Source organism: Betta splendens, chromosome 7, assembly GCF_900634795.4.
Source record: "Betta splendens chromosome 7, fBetSpl5.4, whole genome shotgun sequence".
Taxonomy (NCBI): Eukaryota; Metazoa; Chordata; class Actinopteri; order Anabantiformes; family Osphronemidae; genus Betta; species Betta splendens.
In genome coordinates this window covers 842,501-861,221 of record NC_040887.2, presented here as the reverse complement: position 1 = coordinate 861,221, position 18,721 = coordinate 842,501, and the positions used below count along the sequence as shown (strand labels likewise).

Genomic DNA, 18,721 nt, shown 5'->3' with positions numbered 1-18,721 from the left:
GACAAGTTGTTACACATTTTATTAATGAGTAAGCTTGTTTTCATTTTATATAATGTGAATCCCAGTCTCCTTATTTTAGATAATGTAAGCTTCACTTCAGGCACTACTGGCTTGCTTGTTTTTTCATGTAAGAGATGCTGTTGCTAACCTAGCTTCTTTAATTTAGCGAACACGTAGTTGTAGCTTGGTAAGACGTGGTATTAACATAAAGCTGGGCCTTTTACGGAAGCACATATTGGTTTATTGTATGAGCTGGTTAGTAAAACCTTAACAGGTTCATCGACTCACCTGGAGACTACAACTGGACCGAGTGGAGAATCAGAACCTTACTACTGAAACTGAAATTTAGCAGCATGTTTACATTCATTACATGCCCAATCCTTTCAACATTTGAGCTTTACACAGAAACAGAACTTCAAACAAATACACTAAGTAAAATATACATTTGGGCATTCGACACTTTATTCACAAACTTAGACCAATCACTGTTTCCACGGGTCAGTGAGCGACTGTACACGTGTTAGATCAGCATCACATGGCAGCGTTATGTCACATTCTTTCATTCACTCTGTTCAGCAGTTTGTCCTTCAGTGTGTGTGTGTGTCTCAGCTGGACCACAATGGTCAGATTCTGGTTTCCCATTAGAAAACACACCAAATACATTCCAACACGAGCAGGTTTTTCCTACATAGTGGTTAGACAGCAAATAGCACCACAGAGCAAATACAAGGGATTAAAACTCTAAAGACGGCAGAGAAAGCACTTCAAACACACACTGTTGGAAAACACAAATGTTGATCATGGAACCTGCAGAGTGCTTCGTCTGCCTGTAGACTGATCATTTATAGGTAGGTAGGTAGGTAGGTAGGTAGGTAGGGATGGATGGATGGATGAATGGATAGAAAGACAGACAGACAGACAAACAGACACAAACCTGATGGATTGTTCCCTTGTAGCTGGTGAGTGTGAAACTCGACATTGAAACTGGAGCAAACATGAGCAGCGCAGAGATAACAACTGACAAAATGTTTCTCATTTACACAAAATGTAACAAACCACCAAACGCGATCCAGGCCTGTGGCCACAATGGAAGGGATGGGACCAAAGGTCCTACAGAACATTAGGAAGCTGAGGGTTCCACTGCCCACTGCACTTGTGCAGAATTATTTAAGTAGTTTAACAGTACAACTGGTAAATGATTCCAATTAATTAGTACTTATCATCACTGACATCTCTACAAAATCATGACAGCTTTTCGGGGTTTAACTAGAGAGAAAGTCCACGACAACGAAGAAACACACGTTTGTTTGCTCTAACACCAAACATCATAAACAAGGGGGGCGGACCTTCTGTGCTGAAAGGAAGGGAGACGCAAGAAATCTCAAACAGTGTGAGAGTATCCGGGGACCATGTTAACACTGATAAAAGTGATGTTGAACTATTTTTGATCATTTTTAAGGACCTGATTCTAATCCACAGTACAGCATCAGAACAGGAAGATCCTCAACAAACACGTGCCTCACTGTAAACCATACATTTTTTCTCGCGTTTGTGCAAGTCTAGTTTTTTTATTTGGGTTTTACATGAAGTTATATATTTTTTAAGATGCATGTTCTAATTTAGAAACAGGGAAAATGAGCTAGGGCTAAAAAGGGACCGGAAGTATCATTTCTGACTGTTTGGTTTAATTGGTGAATGTACCTGCAGGAGACAGGATGATTGACTATGGTCCATGTGGTTTTATTAAACACAGGACATATAAAACTAGAACTCTGCAGATAGTTTTCTGGGTGATAAGTTTGGGTCACAGAACCAGCTCAGGATTGGATGAGATCATTGTCTTGGCTCATTGGACGTTTAAGTATTTATATTTGCACAGTTCTTGTGTTTGACCACTGTTTTGTTCACTGACGTTCTCCTCCAGGCCACTGTGTTGCGTTGTGGGTACTGTAGTCAGTCACCAGGTTAGTACAACTGTAGCTCTGTCTGTGGTAAAGATGCCTGTCACTGTGGCAACCAACAATCAAGTTAGTGGAATTAAAAGAAAATCATCAAGTTGACATCAGCTGTGATGCCACAGCGTTTGTCTGTGTCTGTCTCAGTCGGAGTTAAGTAACAGCAAAGAACAAGGAGAACGGCTCCTTTAATGTCTACAGATAGTTAGAGACTAACGATGAACATGTGAAACAAATATGGCTGCTGGGAGGAGGAGGAGGAGGAGGAGGAGGCAGTTGGCGATCCAGAGCAGGAACATACAGTCTATCTCTATCCAGTAGAATTTATTCTGCTGTCAGACTCTTACTGGGAACAGAGAACATAGAACTACAAGCTTTTCTGTGGTTTTCAGGGAGATTCCAGACACATGTGACCTAATAGGAGCCTGTAAGGTCACACTCAGGGCAGTAACGGTGTGTCTGTTGGCTCCTCCTCCTCTTCTTCACCATCACCCTCCTCCTACCTTCCTCTCCTCTGGGAATGTGAGGAGAAGAGGAACAGCTGATGAACATGTGTCTTGTGTTTCGTCCCAGCATCTCCCTGAGCAGCAGGATGAGAGGGGCTAGCGTTGGGGGCGTGGTCGTCGACCGGGCGGATCGCTCGACGACGCCCTGCTCCGTCAGGCTGCTGTGGGTGGGGTCAACCCAGGATGCCTAACCCTTCCAGCCATCCCAGATCGGGCCTCTGTGCACACAAAGACAGAGAGACATCAGCTGAAGGACAGGAGAGAACAGGCACTGTGCTGTTGTAGCTGTGTGACCTTCATTAAGCCAAAGATGAAGGATTACATTCACTGAACTACGACATAACAACAATGTTTTACCACGAGGTGTTGCAGTGCATGCGTAGTGACAAACAACACATGTAACCATAGCAACCACCAAGATGGAGACCTCTGCCATGGATGTAGAAGCTACACGTCAAAGTACAGAAGCAAGAAGTCAAATTGCTTAATTATTGAAAAGAAAAATAAAGAAAAAACACACTTCAATAAAAGAAAAAATAAAAGACGAACAGACGGACGGACGGACAGACAGGTGCAGTATTAAAGTTGTGTGCAGGCTGGATCATCTACTAAGAGAAGCAGGACTCACAGGGTTCGAGACGATGCAGGCTTCCTGACTTTCGGCCACTTCCTCCTCTCAAACACCCTGATGCAACAAACACACTGTGTTACACACAGACGCACACTCTCCTCTGTCCAGCACCTGCAGCCCTCAGCTCGTTCAGGGAATCATGCAAGATCCAGAGCAGGACAACAAAACCACTGTGCCACTGTGTGTTTACCTGTAGTCATCGAAGCTGCTGTGCTCCCGTCCTCCTGCTAAAGACAAACTCCGGTCGGTCAGTGAGCAGTGATGCGTCACCAGCGACTCATTGCAAATTCAGGCTTCACCAGACACCTGAATACACCATTAACAGGCCAGATGTCAGCAACATACCCAGCTCCACTGAGCGCGTGCGGGGGTTGCACTGCCTGTGTCCTTTGCAGCCTCTGAGCTCCATCAGCTGAACATGAAGCTGGTTGAGAACCACCCGATCCAAAGAGCTCACAGCGTTGATCAGCTGCAGACACAGAGGCGGCGTTTGTTTTAGCATAAACATGTTACAATTAACATGAAATCTTCAGCCTGCATCTGAGATCAGAAGATGAGTAACAAGGTTTCAATTCTGCATCTCATGAAATAGTTTGTCTAAATTAGGTTTTTTTCACCAAGGGCCATTTTTAGAACAAAAAAGGTTGGTAGTTCCTTCCCAAAACGGCTGCCTCTTCCTGACAGACCTGGAGGAGATGGGGAAGTTTGGATTTTAAACAGACCAACTAATATTTGTTCTAAAAATGTTATCAACATAAAATTATTACATTTATTACAGTAAGTGATAGCCTAAGTTGAGAGACGAAGGACGTCACTGAGATGGTCCTTGGTAATTTTGGTTTTTAATCTGCTTTTGTTGAGCGTCATCACAGGAAATGGAAGGGAAGTCGCCAACAGCTTGATATCGTTCTCAATGGTAGAAAAATTTTGAAAGCGCTGAGAAAATTCTGTCATGAGACCCACAGACACACATTTTCCCATTTTATAATAAAGATGGGCCTTTGGAAACGCAGAACGTTGGGTTACTTAACGTGAACCCTGGTTCTTTGATAAGAGAGTGAGGTGTTTCACTATGGGAATCGCCTCAGCGTGACCAACCATGGAAGCTCCAATGACACGTCTGTCGGTCAGAGACAGACAGGTCGAGCCGTGCTCGGGCTCCGCCCACCCCTTATGACACGGTCGACCGCTCCTCCATGGCCCCATTCTAGGTAGATTTCTTTCTGTGCTCATGCAAGGAGGGGAGTGTTGGTGAAACACCTCACTCTGTTATCAAAGAACCAGGGTTTACGTTAAGTAACGTTCTTTTTCTAACTTCGCTCGGTGTTTCACTATGGGAGATGTAGCCCACTCCCGTATTGCACAAAATCTCCCGAAGCCACAAATGAACTAACATTCATCTTGGCCTGCTCGGTCTGATCCTTCAGCTCGCAACACTGCATGAGCGAGTGAGGGTCTAGCCACATCCAGCCTGTATAACCGCACAAACGTGTGCGGTGTAGCCCAGCTTGCTGTAGCACAGATGTCGTGGACTGGTATCCCTCTAAATAGAGCCCACGAAGTGGCTGTGCCTCTGGTGGAGTGGGCTTTCAGCCCTAAAGGAGGCTGAATCCCCTTTCACCTATATGCCAGAGATATAGCCTCCACAATCCAGTGAGACATCCTCTGGCGAGATAACGGCTTACCCTTATGAGGAGCCGCCCACGAAATAAACAGCTGGTCTGACTTTCTAAAACCAGTCGTCCTTTCCACATAGGTGTGGAGAGCCCTCGCCGCACATAAGGTGTTAAGCCGCTGGTCCTCCTCTGAGAGGAACGGGGGTGAGTGGAAAGCCAACAATTCCACCACCGGGCACCTGTAGGAGGGATCCATCACCTTGGGCACAAATGCAGAATTGGGCCGAGAGGACACCTTGACCAGCGCTGGACCCCACTGTAGGCAGGACGGGCTAATAGAAAATGCCTGCAAATCACTAACACGCTCTGCTGTGGTTAGTGCCAGGAGCAGCGCAGTTTTAAGAGAGAGAAACTGTTGGAAAAATACTGCATTTAATCATTGAAACATATTTTGGTGAAGCCTTGTTGGCTGTGCTATAGCCTTGAAGTTTTCTCCCTTCTGCTCTGCTAGAAATAGGGAGTACCGGTGTGTAGCATCCTTATCTAATGAGCCCAATGCTTGCTTTGTGCAGGAAATATTTCCCACGTTCTGTGTGACTATGCACCTCCCAGAATGCAATACATATTATGAGCTGAATCCCTGTCTTCTCTTCAGTGAGAGGAAGTTGCCTTTGCTGTAAACTGCTCACTCCTTGCAAGTAAAATCCTGAAGAAGGTCTCAACTGATTGTGTCTGCTTTATTTAAGATTTACAAAGGGAACTAATTCCTTAACAGAAACTTAAAACTCACTGTTTCAATAGGTTCAAAAGGATGGTGGGAAAGAGCGTCTAAGACAACTGTCAAATCCCATATAGGAACCAGTGGCCTTGAGACTGGGAGCTTGCGACGCACACCCTTAATAAACTGACAAATCAAAGGATGTTGACCAGCTGACTTGTCACCAAATCCCACATGACAGGCTGAAATTGCAGCCAGATAAACCTTAATGGTACAAAAGGCTCTTCCTTTTTCCAACAAACACTGAAGGAAACACAGGATATCTGCGACTGAGCACTGAAAAGGAATAGTGTGGTTCAAGCCACACCATTCCTCAAAAATACGCCATTTACCACCATAGAGGCGCCGGGTGGAGGCAGCTCTTGCATTTGGAATAGTATCAATAACTCCAGGTGGCAAACCTGCTGCGTCTAAATTCCACCTCTCTCGTGCCAAGCTCAAAGAGCCACCCTGTCTGGATGGGGATGGAAGCTCTCCCCTCCAGCCTGGGACAGCAGGTCCCTCCAAAGTGGAAGGGGCCAAGGCTTCTCGGATATCTACTGCGCTAACTTGTGTAGCTGCATGGAGCGAGTGCCACCCTGACGGTTGATATAAACCACCACTGTGGTAATTTAATTTGTTTTGAAAAGCCTGACCAAGTATGACTGCTTGGTGGAACCAGGGAGTGTTTGGTGACACTGGCAAAGTGTTGTGGCCCTGTTTTAACTGCCCCTGTGGGGACTGAACGTGGGCTTTTGGCAGACTGTGAACAAATGCAGCCCCCAAAATCTTGACATGAAGGCTGCAGTCCCTCATCACCTTCCTCCGCTTCAGAGGAGGAGAGGCGGGGTTGATGGAGAGAGAGCAGGTCAGGTGGGCCGTTTCTTCTTCACCTCGCTGGGGTGGGAAGACCGGCCACCTCTGCAAAGGAATGTTTACCCCAAGGCCTGGAGTTAACTGGCCTAGTCTGCTGGTTGGGCTGCTGACTGGTCCGTCTGGTTGCCCTGGCCATATCCTGTCTTCCCCTGGCTGCCGCGGCTGCAGCAGCAAAGCCCGCCTTGGGTGCTTGAGGAGGGCGCAGGATGGCTTTGCGTGGTAAACAGAGGTTAAAAACTTCGCCTTCTCCTTTTCTCAGTTTCTCCAACGCTGGGCCAAAGAGACCCTTGAATTTCTACCTTCTGAGCATCGCTCAGGCCTGACAGGTTTAGCCAGAGGGCCCTCTCTCCTGACACTGCCAGCCCCATCACTCGGCCAGAACCCTGGACCGCCCCTCTGGTGGAGCGTAAGATGAGGTCGTTGACAACGCAGATTTCGTCCCAGAGAGCAGGGCTTGGAGACCCTGTATCCAGCAGGCGTCCCATCGCCTCTAAAATCTCTGCCTGATATGAAGAGAGCAGGGTAACTGCATTTAAAGAGCACACTGACTGAGCTGCATATTTATACATCCTCTGAAAGATAGACGTGGTAAGGCGTTCCATCTTACCGGGCAGAGAAATGGTAGAAGAGGCTGACAATGTGCGGCGGTTTGGGTGAAGGTGGTATGCCACTGAAGGCTCCACTGCTGGGGGTTCGGTCAGCCCCAGCTCCGCCATGTTCAGCATCTCCAGTTTCGAGTGCCCCTTGGTGGGTCATTTTCTTTTTTCAAAGGGCTTGACCATTAACGGCTCATCTCTTTCATGCAAGCAGGAACCGCAGGTAAAAGCTGCTTTGACGGCGCTTGGGCCGGTGGAAGTCTTTTACCATCATACAGGTCCCTCTCTGTCCCCTCTTGGTCCTGGGCTGCTGGCCATGGGATCCCCAGCTTGGCTGCAGCCCGCTTACAAACCTCGTACAGGTTATTATCCATTGGGGAACAGTATCAGAGGCACTGGGGGGTCTGGACTGATGGGCGGGGAAGGTGGAATCATCCTCCTCTTCCTCCATATCATCTGTGTCCAGGAGGTCAGAGCTGGCATAGCAGTCTGCCTCCTCAGGGCCGGGTTCATGCTCTTCGTGGTCGAGGAGCTCCTCGAACAGCGGAGGCATGAGCGGTGATTCAACGTCCATCATGTCCGCCCAGCTCTTTTTAGCTCGCGGAGGATGGCTGCTCATAGTGGTCGTAGGGGTGGTAGCTGACAGGCACGGGTCCTGTTTGTTAGCCACCGCTACTCTCAGCCTTCTATCCTAAACACTGGGTTCAGAGCTAGCTCGCCTCGATACGTTAGCTAGTCACCGAAAAGTTCACTGTCTAACAAGCAAATGCTAGAAAATGTTTAGAATAGGCTCGTAGTGAAACATAGCCTGGGTTACGATCGTCTTAACACATACACTGTATGCTAGCGTAAATAATAATTGTTTTACCCAGCGCGATTTAGACAATGGCCTGAAAACTGCGTTCGGCGACGCTCTCTTTAACGGGTCGTCTATGAACTGTTAAACAGATCACAGGTTGCCTGGATACGCTGAGGGAGCTTATAGTTCCTCACGGGAAGAAAGCGAGAACAATTTAGGAGGGGCGGTCGAAGCCCGAGCACGGCTCGACCTGTCTGTCTCTGACAGATGTTGTGTCGTTGGAGCTTCCATGGTTGGTCACGCCGAGGCGATTCCCATAGTGAAACACCGAGCGAAGTTAGAAAAAGAACTTTTTTCAGACAGTGTCAGAAGGAGTGCGACATTGAAGGTGAACTGTGGCTCAAACAGTCGGAGCTTCACACTTTTCAGCGTAAAGCTGCGGCACGAGTGGCTCTTTGCCTTGTAGGTTTTTATTGAGTTCAGAAGGATCAACTACTAACGCCGGTCTGCCAAGCACAGAGCATCACTCAGCAAAGTGAAGAGGTCGGTCCTTTTTCTTCCAAGACTGGTCGACCCCTGATCTCAGAATAAAACTGCTGAAGCACAGAGCCAGTCAACTGAACTTTCAGTCAAAACAATAGCTCAAAACAGATGGAAGACCAACGCCGGAGCCTAAAGGTTTGCTTCAAACCACGGGACAGAAGACAACTCACTCCTTTCAAACGGACTGGAGCACCCGAAAAGACTGGCTGTGCTGCCACAAACTGTACTGTTCTCCCTGCTCACTGTTTTCAACCTGTGATAACGTCTGGACTAACATGGAATATTGTGACTTGAAAAACATTAGCGTCCACAATGAAAAGGTAAAGGAAAACAACAGAGTTACAGAGCGTTTTGTGGAGAATGACAAATAAAACTAAGACCACAAATGGTTCTCAGTTTTCTTAAAATTAACTGATGATACCAACTTAGATTTTTAAGTCAAATAAAGTCAAAGTATTAGTATACTGATAAAGTATACTGATTTGCAGTTCTTTGTTAACTAAAAGTACGAGTGCTGTGTTAACTTACTAAGGCAGAAGTTCTGTGTTAACCGAAAGCAAAGTCTCATGTTTTTATTATTATCCTTTGTACAGTAAGTGTGTTAAGTTCTGTGGTATTTTTTAAAGTCAGAGTTCTTTTTATAAGTGAGTAAAGTGAGTTAAAGTCAGTATCACTGTTTGGTTCCCTCTGTTCCTCTTTTATAATTAAAGTAATTGTGTTTGACCATAGTGAACATAAAGATACTCATTCAAGTTCTTTTATAAGTCAGTGCCTCACCAGACATGAACCTCACCGCACGCCACTGCTTGGCGCACACCAAGGAGGACGTTCCTTTGCGCCTGTTAGAGCTGGGGCTCCATCGGTTGTAGCTCCACACAACTTGTCCCATTTAAGTCCTATCCTGTCAACTGCATTTGACATGCATTTGTTTGAAACATGAGTGAAACTTTTTATTTTTGGAATTTGTGGGCCAATTAAAAATGGATCATGGGCTGCACTTGGCCCCCACGCCGTGGTTTGGACACCCCTGTTCTAAAGTAAGTATGTTTATGTATATATGTGGAAAGAATTCCAGTTTAGGTGTAAGAAGGATGGTTCTGGTGCAATTAATGTCTTAAAATAAAAGTGCTCCGAGTCATTTTGAGAATCAATACGATAAATATAACTTTCGACTCTTCACTCTGATGTTTTCTAACAACTAGAGCTCACACCTGACCACTCAAGAGGCTCAATAAACTCCTTTACCCTCAGTTTGAAGATCTACAGGTGGAAAGTGATGTGTGCTGTACCTGGTATGGATCCGTGCTGAGGTCAAAGTACTCCAAGAAGCCAGTAGCAAACTCACAGAACAGGAAGTTGTGGGTCTCGTTGATGGTCCTCATGCACCAGTAAGTGTTGTTATTGGCACTGGTGCAGGCACAGAACGAACCCACTGCAACACACACAGCTGTTAGAACACATACAACACTTGCGTGTTGGGCCAAGAGGCTTGTATGTCCTACGTGTCCAGTAGGGAGCCGTGTGCCAGTGTTGGTTGTCATGTGTGAAGCAGGTGAGTCCTGGCATCGAACACGTGTCGTTGTTCTTGATCCTCTTGATGAGCTTCCTCATCTTCTTCCTCCTCTTCTGTTCCTTTAGGAGCCACGCCTTCTTGTCTCGAGCCCCACCCTTCCTGTAAACACACATTTGTCTACATAAATGTTATAACCAACGCCAGCGTCAGCATCGTTGTTTGGGTCTCACTGCCACCTGAAGGGATGCAGACCGTCTCCCCGAAACCGCAGTTTATTCTTCAGTTTGGACTTGTACCTAGAAAATGTGCAGAACACCAGGTGTAACAGGCGTTGGACTCCGGTTCTGGTATGATGCTGTGCTGTGTTACTGTACTTACAGGTATTTGTTGCAGTCACACTCAAAGGGACGAGCCTTCTTCAGGTGACCTCTGACCTCCCTCAGGTTCTTTATCTTGGTTTGCAGCGTCTCGATCTGAGAAAAAAAGAGAACCAGTTCAGTGACAAAAAACCTGTGTGTCTGGAACCCAGGTCAACGTGCATCACCTCGTGGTCGATGTGTAGCTTGTGGTCCTTCCAGGCCTGCAGAGACTGATACACTCCTGTATCACACTTCACTGTGGTGTTAGAAAGAATGGAACATCTGCAGGAGACGGCAGCAACATGTGTGTCATCACCCACCGGCTAGCAGCTGTTAAACACTAAACTTGTCTGTTGTCATTCAGTCTGTGATACCTGTGTGTGACTTTGATGGAGTTGGTTGTGGCCACGGCATTGGGAACACCTCCCATGCCACTGAACTCGTCCTCAAACTCACCGGGTCCGTTCACCAAGCTGCGGTTTCCAGGGTAAGTGTTCAGCACAGATACTGACCGGCTGAAGCGGTTTCTGGAGTAACTCTTCAGGGCTTTGAACTCTAAGCAACACAAGAAGCAAAAGTCAGTCTCAGTGTAGAGGTACGGGCAGATGACCCCCAACTAGCTGGTGAATCGTTTCAGGTGCTACTATTGACTGAGACTGAACCTAAACGAACCTTAGTGGATGTGATGCAGTTCTGAGCTCAGACACTAGAGGTCAGCAAAGGAACAGAAAACTGTGTAAGAGCATCTGCAGAAAGCAAGTGTGAAACCTGAGCTCAGGCTCAGGTTCAGGTTTGAGTTCGAGGTGGGGTTCAGGTTCGCGCTCAGGTTCAGGACTCATTATTACACATGCAAGAGTAATTATCAGGCCCAGATCCCTCCACCCACAGTCTAGAGCAGTGTGTCCGATCCAGGGCTCCAGATCTCTAGAGGGTTAGTTACTGAGCAGGACTGTGGCTGGACCAGGACTGGACTCACTGGTCTGGACAGGCAGAGTCAGAGCACAAAGCAAAACAACACCACTCACTCTTCTTGGAGAAGAAAGGCTTCTTGTTGAATGGCCGCAACTTCAAAGGCTGGAGGCTGTGGGTGCCACAGTCACAAGCACCTGACATGCGGCTGTACAGCAGCTGGGACTTGATGTTGATTAGACGCTGCCGGTCTGAAACATCCCTGTGGAGGTTCTGCTCTTCTCCATCGTTCTTACACTTGTAAAGACGTAGCTTTCCTGTGGCATCCTCAACACACTGCCACTTCTACACACAGAGGGACAGAGAATCCAAAAAAGAGGGGTCAGTGGTAGGGTTGCGTCACAGGTAGGGTAGGGTCACAGGTAGGGTAGGGTTGCATCACAGGTAGGGGTAGGGTAGCGTCACAGGTAGGGTCAGGGGTAGAGTAGGGTAAAGTCACGGGTAGGGTCAGGGGTAGGGTCAGGGTATGCTAGGGTCAGGGGTAGGGTCACAGGTAGGGTAGGGTAAGGGTAGGGTCAGGGTATGCTAGGGTCAGGGGTAGGGTAGGGTCACACGTAGGGTAGGGTCAGGGTACGTTAGGGTCAGGGGTAGGGTAGGGTCACAGATAGGGTAAGGTCAGGGTAGGGTAGGGTCAGGGTACGTTAGGGTCAGTGTAGGGTAGGGTCAGGGTATGGAAGGGTCAGGCGTAGAGTAGGGTCAGTGGTAGGGTAGGGTCACAGGTAGGGTAGGGTCAGGGTAGGTTAGGGTCAGTGTAGGATAGGGTCCCAGGTAGGGTAAGGTCAGGGTAGGGTAGGGTCAGGGTACAGAAGGGTCAGGCGTACAGTAGGGTCAGAGGTAGGGTAGGGTCACAGGTAGGGTAGGGTCAGGGGTAGGGTAGGGTCAGTGTAGGGTAGGGTCACAGGTAGAGTAGGGTCACAGGTAGGGTAGGGTCAGGGTAGGGTAGGGTCAGTGTAGGGTAGGGTCACAGGTAGGGTAGGGTCAGTGTAGGGTAGGGTCAGTGTAGGGTCAGTGTAGGGTAGGGTCAGGGTAGGGTAGGGTCAGTGTAGGGTAGGGTCACAGGTAGGGTAAGGTAAGGGTAGGGTAGGGTCAGGGTACAGAAGGGTCAGGCGTACAGTAGGGTCAGTGGTAGGGTAGGGTCACAGGTAGGGTAGGGTCAGGGGTAGGGTAGGGTCAGTGTAGGGTAGGGTCACAGGTAGAGTAGGGTCACAGGTAGGGTAGGGTCAGGGTAGGGTAGGGTCAGTGTAGGGTAGGGTGACAGGTAGGGTAGGGTCAGTGTAGGGTAGGGTCAGTGTAGGGTCAGTGTAGGGTAGGGTCACAGGTAGGGTAGGGTCAGTGTAGGGTAGGGTCACAGGTAGGGTAGGGTCAGGGTAGGGTAGGGTCACAGGTAGGGTAGGGTCAGTGTAGGGTAGGGTCAGTGTAGGGTCAGTGTAGGGTAGGGTAGGGTCAGTGTAGGGTAGGGTCACAGGTAGGGTAGGGTCAGGGTAGGGTAGGGTCACAGGTAGGGTAGGGTCACAGGTAGGGTAGGGTAGGGTCAGGGTAGGGTAGGGGACGGTACAAGACCCTGCTTTTGCTTTGTGTTACTCCTGAGATGGACAAAGGCTGCTGAGCGTTGATGCTGGGAGGAGCTGGCATTATTGCCCGACCTTGGGCCTGGGCTTGTTGTAACTCTGCAGCTTTTTATTAGCAGGAGCTGAATGAATTTCCACTCTTACACTCAAGTTATTAAAGACTGACAAATGGCTAAATGGTTAATCAGACACACAGGCTGTTTATCAGAGGAATCAGCAGCAGCCAGACACTGTTGCTAAGAGACTAATAAACTGGCTAAGGGGAGATTTCAACAAATGTAATTAACCTCAAACAAGCTTCACACACATGCACACACACAGACACACTTCACACACTGTGTTAAGCAAACATCTGGTTTTCATCTCCCTGACAAAAGTCTATCCTTTTTTATCTCAGTCTTAAAGCGGCGTCCATTTCTGCTTTACATCCTGTTTTTTTGTATCATGTCACTGAGATTAAACTGAAACACGACACTGGTTCATTCTATTCATCATGGAACAGGAAAACAATTATACAAATACCGCTGTACTACATCAGCAGAATCCTGATCATAATCCCAAGGACCCACCTGTCCCGTCTGCTGACAGGGCGTCTGGTACTCGGCTCTCTGACAGGAGGTAGTGGTGGTAGTAGTACTACATTAGTAGTAGTAGTAGTAGCAGCAGTACTGCAGTAGTAATAGTAGTAGCCCTTTCAGGACCCACCTGTCCCGTCTGCTGACAGGGCGTCTGGTACTCGGCTCTCTGACACAGGTAGTGGTGGTAGTAGTACTACAGTAGTAGTAGTAGTAGTAGTAGTAGTAGTAGTAGTAGTAGTAGTGCAGTAGTAATAGTAGTAGCCCTTTCAGGACCCACCTGTCCCGTCTGCTCACAGGGCGTCTGGTACTCGGCTCTCTGACACAGGTAGTGGTGGTAGTAGTACTACAGTAGTAGTAGTAGTAGTAGTAGTAGTAGTAGTAGTAGTAGTAGTAGTAGTGCAGTAGTAATAGTAGTAGCCCTTTCAGGACCCACCTGTCCCGTCTGCTCACAGGGCGTCTGGTACTCGGCTCTCTGACACAGGTAGTGGTGGTAGTAGTACTACAATAGTAGTAGTACTACAGTAGTAGTAGTAGTAGTAGCAGTAGTACTGCAGTAGTAATAGTAGTAGCCCTTTCAGAACCCACCTGTCCCGTCTGCTGACAGGGCGTCTGGTACTCGGCTCTCTGACACAGGTCCTTCACTCGCTGGTGTTTGGGCAGGAAGTTCTCCTCCGGCGACGCTTCCTTCCCGTCCACTCGCTGGTGCAGCAGCTTCCTGTTAACGTTAACACACTGGTCTGAGATCAGATTCCTACAGATGAACTGCGACGTGAGCAGGATGCGGCTGTCGATGAGTCGTGTGATTTACCCTCTCTCCACCAGAAAGGAGTCTCTCCACACCCTGGGCTTCCTGTTGACCTGGAACCTGAGGAGGAGAGTGGAGTTCAGCCTGGAGCATCACAGCAGCTCAGTGCAGCCGTTCTATTCTACCCAGGAGGCGCTGCTGCTGCTGCTGCTGCTGCTGCTGCTCCTCACCGTTCTATTCTACCCAGGAGGCGCTGCTGCTCCTCACTGTTCTATTCTACCCACGAGGCGCTGCTGCTGCTGCTGCTGCTGCTCCTCACCGTTCTATTCTAACCAGGAGGCGCTGCTGCTCCTGCAGCTGCTGCTGCTCCTCACTGTTCTATTCTACCCAGGAGGCGCTGCTACTCCTCACCGTTCTATTTTACCCAGGAGGCGCTGCTGCTGCTGCTGCTGCTGCTCCTCACCGTTCTGATCTACCCAGGAGGCGCTGCTGCTCCTGCTGCTGCTCCTGCTCCTCACCGTTCGATTCTACCCAGGAGGCGCTGCTGCTCCTGCAGCTGCTCCTCACCGTTCTATTCTACCCAAGAGGCGCTGCTGCTGCTGCTCCTGCTCCTCACCGTTCTATTCTACCCAGGAGGCGCTGCTACTCCTCACCATTCTATTCTACCCAAGAGGCGCTGCTGCTGCTGCTGCTACTCCTCACCGTTCTATTCTACCCAGGAGGCGCTGCTGCTGCTGCTCCTCACCGTTCTGATCTACCCAGGAGGCGCTGCTGCTCCTGCTGCTGCTCCTGCTCCTCACCGTTCGATTCTACCCAGGAGGCGCTGCTGCTCCTGCAGCTGCTCCTCACCGTTCTATTCTACCCAGGAGGCCTGCTACTCCTCACCATTCTATTCTACCCAGGAGGCGCTGCTGCTGCTGCTGCTGCTCCTCACCGTTCTATTCTACCCAGGAGGCGCTGCTACTCCTCACCATTCTATTCTACCCAGGAGGCGCTGCTGCTCCTGCTCCTCACCGTTCGATTCTACCCAGGAGCCGCTGCTGCTCCTGCAGCTGCTGCTGCTCCTCACCGTTCTATTCTACCCAGGAGGCGCTGCTACTCCTCACCGTTCTATTCTACCCAGGAGGCGCTGCTGCTGCTCCTCACTGTTCTATTCTACCCAGGAGGCGCTGCTGCTCCTCACCGTTCTATTCTACCCAGGAGGCACTGCTGCTCCTGCAGCTGCTCCTGCTCCTCACCGTTCTATTCTACCCAGGAGGCGCTGCTGCTCCTCACTATTCTATTCTACCCAGGAGGTGCTGCTGCTCCTCACCGTTCGATTCTACCCAGGAGGCGCTGCTGCACCTCACTGTTCTATTCTACCCAGGAGGCGCTGCTACTCCTCACCGTTCTATTCTACCCAGGAGACGCTGCTACTCCTCACCGTTTATTCTACACAGGAGGCGCTGCTGCTGCTGCTGCTGCTCCTCACCGTTCTATTCTACCCAGGAGGCGCTGCTGCTCCTCACTATTCTATTCTACCAGGAGGTGCTGCTGCTCCTCACCGTTCGATTCTACCCAGGAGGCGCTGCTGCACCTCACTGTTCTATTCTACCCAGGAGGCGCTGCTACTCCTCACCGTTCTATTCTACCCAGGAGACGCTGCTACTCCTCACCGTTTTATTCTACACAGGAGGCGCTGCTGCTGCTGCTGCTGCTCCTCACCGTTCTATTCTACCCAGGAGGCGCTGCTGCTCCTCACTATTCTATTCTACCCAGGAGGTGCTGCTGCTCCTCACTGTTCTATTCTACCCAGGAGGCGCTGCTGCTGCTGCTCCTCACCGTTCTATTCTACCCAGGAGGCGCTGCTGCTCCTGCTGCTGCTCCTGCTCCTCACCGTTCGATTCTACCCAGGAGGTGCTGCTGCTCCTCACTGTTCTATTCTACCCAGGAGGCGCTGCTGCTGCTGCTGCTGCTGCTGCTCCTCACTGTTCTATTCTACCCAGGAGGTGCTGCTGCTCCTCACTGTTCTATTCTACCCAGGAGGCGCTGCTGCTGCTGCTGCTGCTGCTCCTGCTGCAGCTGTTCCTTGTGAGACCAGCTCAACAACATGAGCAGTCAGGTTCGCTCCTGTTGTCCTGCATAAACCTTTAGGAGGTTGTGTCAGTTTCTGCTTGTGAGAGTTTTACAAACTTTCACATCTGGTTTTTGACTTTACATATAAATGTTCAGCCAGAACTCTGTTATTACAACTGGTGTAATGGGAAGATTTGTGCCTTTTTGCTTTTCTTATCCAACAGTCATGTGCTCTGAGCTTGTTTAGGTTCAACACTGAGCCTCCTTATGTAAACCATTACTCTCTTCTGTCTTTTTCGTACATCAAGTTTAGGTATCTGACATTATGATGTGTCTCTGTCCTTTCGTCCTAAAGTCTGGATCCCTCCTGTCTGACTCCACACCGAACCCAAGGCCATAGAACTGAGAGCATCCTTTCACGCTTAGCGTTCCTTCCTCTTTGATGGCAAGACGCCCGTGATGCAGGTGCCGAGAGTCAACACTCCCACCAACGCAATAGAGCGAGACAATGCAGACAATTGGACTGGACCAAAGAAACGTTCCACGCTGCCGGAGGACGGGACAAACTTGACTTGAGGATTTGGGGATCTTTACGCCTCCATGGTGTACGCTCCGATCTCCCCAGCTGGTTTTTGGTTTGTTGATGTGCATGATCAACATCCATCAACATCCATGTTTTTGATTTGCTTTCCCCCTTATTTTTATTTTCCCTTAATTTTATAATAAATTACACAAAAGACAACTCTCTCATCTGCCTCTTTATGGGAAATTTCCACCGCAATGGTCCCAAAATGATGCTGTTATGACTACAGTGCGTGCACGCGTGCATGCTTGCGTGCGTGCGTGCGTACCTGTTGGCAGGCTTGTCAGTATCTAGTAGAGTCATGATGGACTTCCCATCCATGTCTGGAGGCGTGTCGAGGCCAGCGATGTCCAGGATGGTTGGTGCCAGGTCGATGTTAAGGACCATGTGAGGGTTACTGACACACACACACACACGCACACGCACGCACGCACACACACACACACACACACACACACACACACACACACACACACACACACACACACACACACACACACACACACACACACACACACACACACACACACACACACACACACACACACACACGATGATTTGAACCCAGCATACATGTATAAACAGCTGCCATTTGTAATGTTTCATGTTCTGACTGGCACACACAGATACACACACACACTAGATGATGTTGGTCTACAGCTTGAACCACTTACATGCTGCCTTGCTCCACGTTGGGTCCTCTGATGTAGAATGGGACTCTGATGTCAAACTCGTACGGCATGGACTTCCCTGCAAACACAGGTAGCTCACGTCAGTCCACAGGAATTATCATCGAGTGACAGAAGGACAAGCAGAGATGTGGCGTTTGACCCCTTTGATATGGAGTCACATTAGGGTCAGACTAGATCTGTGTGTGTGTAAACCTATCTGTGCGTGCGTAACCAGATTTGTACTTGTAGACGTAGTGGGGCTATGCCGTACTTACACACACTTCATACACATGAATATGAGCCGTCATGTCTGTCTTATTACTAAATATAATTAAAGTCATCGGTCAGTGGACTCACTTGTTGCTGCTTGTCGAGCTTTTAGGATCTGCTGTGCCACATTAAAGGACTGCGACAACTTCCTTGTTCATCAGCCAATCGGAGCATGAAGGCACTAATTTTAACGCCCCAAATTATAAGTGTAAGTGCGGTATAGCCCCGCTACGTCTACAAGTACAAATCTGGTTACGCACGCACAAATCTAATCGGACTTTAATTTAACTCCATACTTTGAGTTCACATCCTTTCCGTTCTAGTGACGGTTTCTCACCTTTAACGAGGCCGAACTGTCCAATGTGGTAGCCGTGGTCTGACGTGTAGATAATGTAGGTGTTCTCCAGCTCCCCCGTCTCCACTAGCATGTTGTACAGCTGACGCGCGCACACACACACACACACACACATTCTATTAAGGCCCACGTTAGCCGTCAAGTAGACACGTGTGGGTGACGTCAGCATTTCCCACCTTCTCCATGCTGTCGTCCACCGACAGCAGGGTCTGCAGCCGTTTCCTCTGCAGCATGTTGGTGAACTCCATGTGGATGGGCTTCATGGCGCCAGTGTAACGCATGATCCAGTGCTTGTCTGGGTTGGGAGCGTAGTTATAACTGGGAGTACTGGGCCACAAGGAGACACAGGAGGGAAGTGTTGAAACATGCACCATGTGGTCTGACGTGGAGATCATTTGTATCCATATGACATCACAGAGTTACTGTGGGGATTTCTGGTCGTTACCGTCGTTGAGCGTCAGCGTTTGTTTGGTGGAACACGTTTATTTACACCCAATAAACTCGGGAGAAAGACGGTGAATGTGAGCTATGACAAAAATGAGGCTGTACATTAATTATCCACATGGAGCAGAGCTGCTTTTCCCCGTGTGGATAATGAATAAGTCTCCTCGCTGCCTCCGTTCGCCACCTACATAACTGAACTTCTGCGTTGCGACACAAATAACTGCCTGAGCTTCTGCACAGCTTCGAGCTGAATGCTCGCTCGTTAGCATAGTGTGTTAGTATGCTAGCACTGCGACAGCATGAACCTAATAAAGAATGGTAGAAGTAATGCA

General features: G+C 49.0%; 1 protein-coding gene across 9 annotated transcripts in view; it reads right to left on the bottom strand.

Moving 5' to 3' along the window:
- Positions 1-440: 440 nt before the first annotated feature.
- The window catches only part of sulf2b (sulfatase 2b), a 37,538-nt gene continuing 19,257 nt past the window's right edge, over positions 441-18,721 (bottom strand). For 6 of the 9 annotated variants that reach the window (XM_029155084.3, XM_029155087.3, XM_055510452.1 and 3 more), the window contains exons 7-23: positions 18,122-18,272; positions 17,928-18,027; positions 17,324-17,399; positions 16,918-17,046; positions 14,075-14,131; positions 13,852-13,981; positions 11,177-11,405; positions 10,526-10,706; positions 10,337-10,433; positions 10,171-10,265; positions 10,029-10,088; positions 9,782-9,969; positions 9,569-9,711; positions 3,438-3,561; positions 3,283-3,319; positions 3,090-3,146; positions 441-2,679 (exon numbers count right to left, since the gene is read on the bottom strand). In XM_029155084.3, the coding sequence (XP_029010917.1) occupies positions 2,649-2,679; positions 3,090-3,146; positions 3,283-3,319; positions 3,438-3,561; positions 9,569-9,711; positions 9,782-9,969; positions 10,029-10,088; positions 10,171-10,265; positions 10,337-10,433; positions 10,526-10,706; positions 11,177-11,405; positions 13,852-13,981; positions 14,075-14,131; positions 16,918-17,046; positions 17,324-17,399; positions 17,928-18,027; positions 18,122-18,272 (1,885 nt within the window). In that variant the 3' untranslated portion in view covers positions 441-2,648. The remainder of the gene's footprint in view (positions 2,680-3,089; positions 3,147-3,282; positions 3,320-3,437; positions 3,562-9,568; positions 9,712-9,781; positions 9,970-10,028; positions 10,089-10,170; positions 10,266-10,336; positions 10,434-10,525; positions 10,707-11,176; positions 11,406-13,851; positions 13,982-14,074; positions 14,132-16,917; positions 17,047-17,323; positions 17,400-17,927; positions 18,028-18,121; positions 18,273-18,721) is intronic. The other 3 variants (XM_029155089.2, XM_029155090.3, XM_029155091.3) reach the window with 3 other exon arrangements.